Source organism: Panthera tigris, chromosome C2 (assembly GCF_018350195.1).
Source record: "Panthera tigris isolate Pti1 chromosome C2, P.tigris_Pti1_mat1.1, whole genome shotgun sequence".
In the NCBI taxonomy this organism is placed as follows: domain Eukaryota; kingdom Metazoa; phylum Chordata; class Mammalia; order Carnivora; family Felidae; genus Panthera; species Panthera tigris.
Window position 1 is genome coordinate 116,771,913 of NC_056668.1, and position 10,621 is coordinate 116,782,533.

General features: G+C 31.8%; 1 protein-coding gene across 5 annotated transcripts in view; it reads left to right on the plus strand.

Moving 5' to 3' along the window:
• The window catches only part of PLOD2 (procollagen-lysine,2-oxoglutarate 5-dioxygenase 2), a 100,313-nt gene extending 90,050 nt beyond the window's left edge, over positions 1-10,263 (plus strand). For 4 of the 5 annotated variants that reach the window (XM_042956431.1, XM_007086332.3, XM_042956432.1 and 1 more), the window contains 8 exons: positions 954-1,095; positions 2,253-2,315; positions 3,319-3,432; positions 5,970-6,035; positions 7,097-7,201; positions 8,342-8,488; positions 8,599-8,724; positions 8,892-10,263. In XM_042956431.1, the coding sequence (XP_042812365.1) occupies positions 954-1,095; positions 2,253-2,315; positions 3,319-3,432; positions 5,970-6,035; positions 7,097-7,201; positions 8,342-8,488; positions 8,599-8,724; positions 8,892-9,047 (919 nt within the window). In that variant the 3' untranslated portion in view covers positions 9,048-10,263. The remainder of the gene's footprint in view (positions 1-953; positions 1,096-2,252; positions 2,316-3,318; positions 3,433-5,969; positions 6,036-7,096; positions 7,202-8,341; positions 8,489-8,598; positions 8,725-8,891) is intronic. The other variant, XM_042956434.1, reaches the window with a different exon arrangement.
• The last annotated feature ends 358 nt before the right edge of the window (positions 10,264-10,621 follow it).

Sequence of the window (10,621 nt, forward strand, 5' to 3'; positions counted from 1 at the left end):
TATATTTTTATGGCTGTCTCCTTTGAGGCTCATCTAGCAAGACTAAGTGAAATCATATTCCTTTTAATATCTAACTACATTTCCTTGGTCAAGATCTTTCCTTTTTGTTCTCTAAAAGCAACAGGCATATGCCTTCAGGCGAAACCTTACTTGCTGTTCTTAGGAAATGAGTCATGTTCAGAATGAGAAGACAAATGTGGGGAAGAATAAAGGACAAAATAGTGTCTCTCAACACTCATGTACTTCTAGATATATTTTTTCTTATCTTCTCTTTCTACAGAAATTTGAGTTGGCTTAGTGAATTTCAAGAGAATATATTTTAGGAAAATTTTCGGTTGTATTCAGTGGTGTGCTGGTGAATGTGTAACAACTGGGTCTTGGGGTTGAGGGATGCCCTGATTTGTAGTGTTTGCCAGTTTCTGTGATGTAAATGCCCCTGCCATGGCTGATTTCAAGCTTCCAACATGAAGTCACTGAGTCTAGACTTGGGAAGTGAAGCTAAGTGTTCTGGGAGCCAGTGTGAGCTGGTTGTAGTACACCATAGGGTGGGTGTGTGTGTGTGTGTGTGTGTGATTATTTTTGCTATCACTCTGCTTGATCCTAAGTGGAAATACTTTCTGTGTTATACTCTAACAATGACATGAAGGATTATAGTCAAAATGCTAAACAGATAATAGTCTTAAAGTGAAGTTTATATAAGGAGTTAGTATTTATCAAATAAACATGTAGTGTGTAACAAGTAATGTCATAGATGTGTGTGTGTATATTTTAAATATCATAAAATGTGTTTGCATTTGCATGTAATTTGATTCAGTAATTTATATATACAAAATTTAAAAACATACAGGGCACTTATTTTAAAAACATAAAAATAAACCTTTAAATATATATATATATATTTTTTTTTTTTTTTTAATTTCTGGTATTTTGGAATGTTTTGTCTTTACTTTCAGAGGGATATGGAATGTCCCATACATGGCTAACGTGTACTTAATTAAGGGAAAGACGCTCCGATCAGAGATGAATGAAAGGAACTATTTTGTTCGTGATAAATTGGATCCTGATATGGCTCTGTGCCGAAATGCTAGAGAAATGGTAGGGTATACAATGATGGCTTGCTTGAATGTTCTTATAAAGTGGCCTGCTTTACCAGTTGATGTGTCATTGTTTTGATGCTCTTTTTCTTTCTAATTTGTAAGTACTAGCCAATTTTTTTGGTTCTGTGTTGAAAAAACTGGGAGCAGTTACAGAGCATAATTTGTGACCATTTGTCTGTAGAAACAGTTTGAAAAATGTTAGCTTTGGTGCTTAGGCTAAGTCATAAACAACAAAAAGATTTCAGTCACAAACATGGATTTGTTGCAAATCAGCTTTGCATTTCTAAGAAATCATGTTACTTTCATTCAAAATTTTATAGTGGAAACCTGACCTAGTTAAATTAATTAGATAAGTCTGGGTGAAACAATCCTTTACACATTTAAGAAGAACACACTTTTGTTCTGAAATCAATGTCTCCATTATTTTGTTGTTACAAACTGCACACTGCTCAAAAGGCGCTCCTCACCACTATACTAGGAGAAGGACTGAGTTACTACGGAGTGTATTTGATCTGTGTGAAAAGTAACGATACATTGTTTTTCTACAAATATACTTTCATTGTAGAATTTTAATGATCGTGGAAAATAGTTTGTTTTTCAAAATGTGTAAATGTTGTAAAGCCTGTTTGTATAGTTTTCTGTTTTAGAAATGATTGGGTTATTTTATTCAAATTTATATATACAAATGTGATTTTGGAAAAAATCAGAAAAGTTGGCAAGTATTTTTTTCTAGTTTAATAAGGCATGTATTGTTGGAGTGTATGTGTTTTTCCTACAAGCCTGTGTGCATTGTTATATCGAGTATCTTCAGTACTTGTGATTATAACTTGTGCTCATCTTTTGCTAATTTGACTCAACAGCGCGTCCTGGAATGGCCTGTCTTACACATTTTCCCCTTTGTCTTAATTTTGTGTCTAATGAAAACTCTACTAAGGAATGAGCTTGGATTTATGTTTGACCAAAAAAAAAAAAAAAAATTGGGCTGGAGTTGTTTCTCTGTGTGCACTATAAGCTTTGCTTGTTATGCATGTTGTCTATGAAGGACATTTCAGAATGTCAGCTTTTGATCAAGGGCTGCTAATTTTATTTACCTAAGAATACCTGAGAGAGTATGGGTGTGCAGGTCAACTTACCCAATGCTTCTCTTCATTTTAGACTTTACAAAGGGAAAAAGACTCCCCTACTCCGGAAACATTCCAAATGCTCAGCCCCCCAAAGGTGTTATTTTTATTTATTTTTATTTATTTTTGTTTGTTTAATTAATACTAGATATGGTATATTGCCTAGCAGTAAAGTTTCTTTAACAGTCTTCTTTCCATTTAGCATGGTAAAATGTTGGTATTCATTGGTTCTTAATTAGTGTATGTGTATGTATATTTTGTGTGCTGGGGATGGGCATCGTGTGATATTAAATTCTTAGTTCTTCAGGCTGATGTACATTTTATGGTTGACAGATGAGAAAGTTAAACCCAAATCTCTTTCGCTGGTTTTTCTAGTTTTGTTTTTTAAAGGGAGAGAAGAAATAGGTGTAAGTATAAAGTATATCTTGATTAAAATGAGATCTGGGTACCCTTCATCATTATTTTTTTTTTATTAATAACTAACTCTTTTACCATTAAAACAGGTACAAAAAGAAACAACCTTACCATGGTGGTTTTTGCCAAGTTTATTTCGTTTAAGGCAAGGATACGAGACTGATTTTCTTTAGCTGCCTTTAATGAACAAATAATTTCTGTGTTCAGTTTTTAAACATCAGGACAATAAGAGAATGAAATAGTCTGATGTAAAAATACTGACATTTGAAATCTTGTTTAAAAATGTGACATCTTCTTTGAAAGGGAAAGAAGCCGAAAGAGGTACAATTCATTGCACTTGGTGTCTCAAAAATATTTCTGCTTTCAAACAGGAATTGTTTTTCCCCTGATGTCTACATCTAGGATCAATGAGAAAGGGACAAAAACAGTCATTCTTCCTCTTCTTTTTTTCAGTTGAGTGTCAGTGCTATCAATTAGTTTTGTGTGGTGCCTGAATTTATAATTAATAAAAGTTTTATCTCTTTTATTTTAAATCATGCATGTTTTTATATGAGAAATAAAATGCATGTTCAGGAATGAGATATAAAAGTTGAAATTAATATCTCCTATATATTTTTCCTATGGTTAAGTTTATTTTCTTGTACTTTCCTCTAAGATTGTTAATACTGTTATTCTTTGGCACATAGGGTGTGTTTATGTACATTTCTAATAGACATGAATTTGGAAGACTTTTATCAACTGCTAATTACAATACTTCACATTATAACAATGACCTCTGGCAGATTTTTGAAAATCCTGTGGTATGTACTTCATACTCAACTTCATTTATTTCTTATTTTCAGATGTAAATCAGTTGGGTTAATAACATGAAAATGTGATAAGAAGCTTTAAAAAGTTAAAGTTTAAAAAACAGTTTAAAAATATAATCAATTGTAGCTTTCAAAAATAATATAATTTAGTATAATAATATTATAATTAATATTCTGTTAATTATAATAATTTAATATAATAAATATTTTTAAAAGCTACAATTGATTATATTTCTTGACCAAGAATTTTTAAAATATAGATGTATATTATGCATGGGGAAAGGAATGATCAGTTTCTCTTAATATTTCTATTTTATATATTCAAAAGCATCATCAGATTTTTAATTGTAATTTCAGAAAAACTGTTTACAAGTAGCTCAAGAAGAGAATTCAAGGAGTTAGTTTGAGAAAATACATTTTATTTTATCTTATTTTTTATAACAATTTTTTGAATGTACACCAAAGACAGCCAGAGAAAATTGCAGAGTAAGTGGATTCAGCATGTATAGAAAGTCTTAAATTGAGGAAACTATTTCCTTCTAAACTCTAAAATTATTTCTTATCTTAAAGATTTGAATCCTCAAGGAATTCATTCCTTTTTTGTCTTGCTATTCTCTTCAGTCAAATTGGAATGCTTATTCCAGGGAAAATACTCTCTTTGGTATTCATCTCTGGAATGCTGTTTACAGCTTTCCCCTTGTCAATAGTAAAAGTTTTAAATTACAAAGACTCAATCCACCTGATCAGAATTGCCTTTTATTTCGTAGGGGTAGTTGACAGCCAGGAATAGTAAATTCAAAGTCTCTGAAGACTCTGTTGAATAGAAAAATAACATTTTTTGACATTTTTGTATGTTAAAGGATTTTTGTTTCATTTAAGCTACATATCTTCATCTTTCACAAGAGTGTAATTAAAAAGAGGTTTTTTAAGTGGTGAGGGTGGAATTACATATTTTACTTTGGCGCTGAGCCTCTTGGTTATTTTGAGGAATAGAATTATTATATTTGTTGGGTAATATTAGCTCCTGAAAAAATGTCCCAAATTATATCCTGAATTGTAGACATTTGTGTCAGGATTCATAACTTTGGAGAATATGAAATGAAAACATCAGAAGTAAGTAGGAACTGCTTTTCTTTCCATGGCTTTGTTTTGTTTTTGGTAGATTACCCTGATCAATGCGCCTCATGAGGGATGTCCCATAGCAAAATATTCAACCATTGTCCTATTATCAGAACTTCTAAAAAATTAGTCAAGTAAGAGTTTGTTAAATGATATTTGAAAGGTGGCCTAAAGTGAGACGTTAATGCCTTAATGTGAGATCTTAGGAATTTTTTTTTTTAATTTCAAAAAATCGATAATGATGCATAAAAAATACTTAAAGATTCTGAAATGTTATAAATGATTTTTTCTAATTTCCTCCATATTCTGAAATCAGAGAACTAATCAGTATTAAAGGGATTAATGAGATAATAGAATAATTTGATTCTTACAATTATATACGAAGTATAAATGAAATTTATTTAAAGAATTTGAAGATAACCTTGGTTCTTTCATATGATCTACATATAAGCAGAGATGTGCAAAATCTAAGAATGGCATACACATTATCAGGGTTTCTCTGAAATATGGCTTAAAAGATGTATTTCAGACAAATATTTTTTGAAACATATTTTGATTGGAATTATTTTGAGTCTATACCTCAAGCCTTCCCTTCTGGTTCCCCATGTTTATACTTTGTAAAGAGAAAATTAAGAATTTTGTTAAACATGTCTAAATACAAGAGATTTTTTTTTTGATACGAATGTCTCCACATTTTCATTTATACTCTCTAAATATGTGATTTTTAAATTAAACACTTGACTCAGGAAGAGAATTCCTTAGCTGATACTGACACAACTTGAGATACCTTACTTAGTATGTGGTTTATGTATCAGAGCTTAGTCAAAGAAGAATCAGACTCCTGAGTTAGCATGAAGACAAGTTTTCTCTTAATGTATGGTTCTATACCTTAATTTCAGTAACTAAAAGAAATGAAAGTATTAGTAATCCATGATCATTCTTTGATACATAATAAAAACAGAAGTGAAGAGAGAAAATTTAAATACATTTTAAAATATCATAACTATTTTAGAGTAATTCACTCTCAAAGTCCTGTATATATAAGACCCTAGTTGATTAATTTGCTTATTTTTACTAATATTTGTTAGGATTTTGTTCTTTACCATTAACTTTTAAGCCCATATTTACCTATCCCTGTGTTTATGCATAGAATACAGCATACAAATTTTAAAATCCTGAGGTCTAAAAATTCATAAATAAAAATTTCATGTTTCATAGAATGATGTGAACATATAGAGTCAGACAAAGTTTAACAAGCATAACCTGTGGTTTCTGAAAATTCCTTTTTTGTCCAATACACTAGTCATTTATAAATTGAGCAATTTCTAAAATGCATACACTTTATATTTTCTATTATTTATTAAAAGGTATTTGCTTTTGATTTGTGCAATTGATTTTTTTTTTGATAGGACTGGAAAGAAAAATATATAAACCGGGATTATTCAAAGATTTTCACTGAAAATATAGTTGAACAGGTTTGTATTAATAATTTCAATGATGTGTAGAGTACTTTTGCTATGTTTTCCAGAAAGGAACAATATTAATGCAATATTGCTTTATCAGAGGTGTTGTGAAAGTGGAGAAGCCATCTTGTAGATAAAAATCATGTGGCTTAATTAACCTTAAGGATCATATAGTTGTAAAAATATAGAACATGAAGATCAACCATAATTTTAAGATCATTCCCTTTTTTGGCCATACTTTCAAATGTTATAGCTGTCCCAAACCACTAAAAGTAAGGAACCTTTGGCAAATCTCTGAGGTAGCCCTCATTTAATAAAAGTGTATCTTTGCAAGAAATTGATCTTTAAGAGTCTCTTCTCAAACATGTCTTTTAAAAAATGAACTCTGTTTTAGGTTAGTGTTCCAAACTGTTGCTAATACCTTATTTCAGAGAATGTAAGGCATCTTTGATTCTGAGATGCTCTGTTATTTTGTGTACTGTAAGAAATGACCAGAATACTGCCAATTAAACTATAACATAACGTTTTCTACTCATTTAGAATTTTTAATTTTATACATATTGGAAGAGCTATTTTAGACTTATCAAGGTATAGATGTTATATGTTGTAGGGCACTGTATGCATAATAATTTCCGTTTCAATGGCAAATCATAGTGTACATTATTTAAAAAAAATTTTAAAGGGCAAGTCAACTCAAGTGCAACACCAGGTAAATGCACACATGTACATCCACACACACTGATATATACATACACACAAGGTGAAACTATGAAAATTTGATCAAGTATACATACACTGTAGCATTACAGCTACATCATAGTGGTTGCCTGGTCAAATGTGAGTCCAAGATATGTCTTGATTTTACAGATGTGAAAATGCAAAAAGGAAAAAGTCTTAGCATTTAAAAAAAATTAACATTTGTAACAGTTATGTCAATAATATTGGGCAAACCTCTTAAAAAGGCATCTAAGTGAGATGAGTATTGAGTATTCCATCCAATTACTTTTGCAATCTATTTATTAGTTAAAAGACACAAAATATTATTCTCTTAATGATGATCCCTTGTTTTATAGCCTTGTCCCGATGTCTTTTGGTTTCCCATCTTTTCTGAAAAAGCCTGTGATGAATTGGTGGAAGAAATGGAGCATTATGGCCAGTGGTCTGGGGGGAAACATCATGTGAGTTGTACTTTCACACAAAGAACTATCATGTGTATGTTGGATAGGAGGCGGGGGGTGGATATTTTGAGAATTTAGAGGAGATTTGTCTGTTTTGTCAGATACCTCTGACTTATGTACCTCAACGCAGGGGCTAGCCAAGGCTGTCAAGAGAACTCTGGTTGCATTTAATCCATCTGGCCTCAGTTTCTCATTTATGTATACAATTACACTGGATAGTTTCTAAAGGTCAGTGTCTCCAGGCTGGAATGGTAAGAAAATATATGCCTATTGTGTGCTATTAACTCTTCTCCAAGGCCACTTTTTATTCTCTGCGTTTTCACAGTGAGCTGTAGTGACAAAGTTTACCAAGACAAAGTTTATCTGGTTCACTGCCAAAGCTTTTTCTTGTGTGTAAACGTTGGAAGAAGAAATCTGTTTGAACGCCATTGGTGTAATTCAGTACTGAATTTACATTCAGTGTCAAAGACTTGGCAGGAAGTATTACTGTTGGTGGTTCAATGTGTTTCTTTTCCTCTGAGAATTTGCACATGCCTGCTCCTTAACAATACCAAGGAATTCTAGAATTCTCTAATATTACTGCCTCTGCTCAACTTCATACCCCAGCTAGTTAGCCGAAGTTCAAAGTATGAGAAGGAACCTGAAGCCAGCAGGTTGTAGGATAATAAAAAGCAATCATGGAAGGACTTGAGGTGTCATAAAATTGAAGTGGGGAACATAGCAGGGAAGGCCTGTTTTCAGTGATAGGGGATCCAAAGAGCAGACTGGCAGAATCTTTATCCATCAAGTATCTAAGACTGCCTGAAGGGTTACTGTAAAAAACTAATTTTTTTAGAGGGCATAGGAAGGCTTTGGAAATAAGTTTTATTTACTTGATAGTCAGACCTCAAATGTATATTAGTAAGTAAGAAAGGAGTCCATTGACCCTGCAATACTTTGCTTCATCATTGATACATTTGCAAAGCCATGTTATCTAAGTTATTTTGATAGTTTTGCAATTAAAGCAGATGGTACACCATAATTGAACAACTGTTATTTTTATTGTCTATTATGATCTTGTGGTTGAAACAAATTCCAAGGTAATATAAATGTGAATTGCATGTGGACCACGCTTTATGACATCATTAATGCTGTTTCTAGGATAGCCGTATATCTGGTGGTTATGAAAATGTCCCAACTGATGATATCCACATGAAGCAAATTGATCTGGAGAATGTATGGCTTCATTTTATCCGGGAGTTTATTGCACCCGTTACACTGAAGGTCTTTGCAGGTTATTATACGAAGGTAGTTATGCTCCCATTCCTCCCGTCTACCTCCTACTAGTTTTTACACAAACGTGCTATTTTATATTTTTATTAATAAGCAAATCCATTGGTTTACTTTGCTTTTTTTAGGGGTTTGCACTATTGAATTTTGTAGTAAAATACTCCCCTGAAAGGCAACGCTCTCTTCGCCCTCATCATGACGCTTCTACATTTACCATCAACATTGCACTCAATAACGTGGGAGAAGATTTTCAAGTAATTATGGCTTTTATTTTTTTACATTTCTTAAAAGAAATATGTCATTATGATAAGGTTTTTGCCTTATTTTTTAAAAATTCTGCTCAGAGGGCATAATTTGAATTTTGTCACCGATTAGAAATTAAACAATAAGCTGATACATTTATTTGTTCCATCTCTTCTAGGGAGGCGGATGCAAATTTCTGAGGTACAACTGCTCTATTGAATCACCCAGAAAAGGCTGGAGCTTCATGCATCCAGGGAGACTCACACATTTGCATGAAGGACTTCCTGTTAAAAATGGAACGAGATACATTGCAGTGTCATTTATAGACCCCTAAGTTATTTACTTTTCATAGAAATGAATTTTTCTTTTGGAATGGATGAACATGTCTTTGGAGTTGTGCTTGAGAAGATGAAAGGAATATTTAAATAACTTCAACAGAACAACTTCACTTTGGGCCAAACGTTTGAAAAACTTTTTGTAAAAAATTGTTTGATATTTCATAATGTCTGCTCTGAGCCTTAAAACACAGATTGAAGAAGAAAAGAAAAAAAGTAAAAGCAAATATTTATTTCTATGCCTTTTGTCTCTGAGAATATTGGCAACTTTCTGATTTCGTGTTTCATTTGATCAGATACTCAGCTACAAATGTACAAGTGACAAGTGAGACTAATAATATTTTATTATTAAGAAAGCTCGGGAAGAATGTTATTTATCAACATGTAGACAAAATGAATATAAATGAATATTGACAATTTTTGAATCATTGGAAAACTGGAGTCATAACTGAATTTGTATACAACTAATTGTGTAAGTACTTTTTTGATGACCTATGCAGGTACCTTTTCTAGTGGTTACTGAAGGAATACAGAGAACAATAAATATCACACAATGTTTTTCCTCAAGACACTTAGTATAAAACACAAATGAGGTACAGAGCCAGTTGAAAACATTTCTGTTTATATTGTTGAACAGAGTTTTTTTGGTTACATTTGTATTACAAATCCAGCCCTCTATTCCTTCAGATGAATTTTCCAAGGTGGATTATATTGACTCGGTATTAGATTTAGGAAAGCTTTCAAAGCTTTCCATTATTGAAAGTATATCAGGTATCAACCTAAGATCAGCAAGTGTCTTTAAGTCAAAACAGACTTTTGATTTTAATTCTAGAAAATAATGAGGAAAAGAAAATTTCATGAGATTAGTAGTAGCATTTTATGATTTAAAAAAAAAAAAACTTTGTTAAGTACTTGAATTATATATCAGGAAAATAAAGTTGGTGAGCCTTTCTTCTTCTCCTCGCCCTTTGTCTCCCTCCTATTCTTTTTTAGAGAGTTACTCACCTTTGTGTCTTCCCAGCCTAGTTCCCATTTTATCCTCCTTCTTACTTTTTTGATTACCTTTTCTTGATCCCATTTAAAAAAAATTCCCCAGCACACAAAAATTTGTGTCTTGAGTTCTCACCATTTTTCTGAGTGCAGTTTAAATATACTTATTGTAGCTACTGTTTTTAATTTAAAGGTTAAACTTGAAAAAAAAGTTCTAAGTCATGGTGCCAAAATTCATTTTTCTAACACCATGTGTTAGAAACTTATGAAAAATAAAGTAATTTAAAATAAGTTTCTCTTGGTCTCTTTATTATTGGTGATTTATCTTTAGAAGAGAATATATGATGGGGTATCCAAATATCTGGATATAACAGGCTATGATTTTTCATTTTGCTTGGTACATTTACTGATATTATAATAACTTAATGAAAACTCTACTTATTGAATTATGAATTGAATTGTAATTATCTTCAATCTGAAAATGATTAGAGATTGACGTAGTTATTTTACAAGTGACGAAATAGAGACAAAACATATATTCAATATATCTGTTCTGTGGTGTTTTTCAAGTGCCTACTATGGG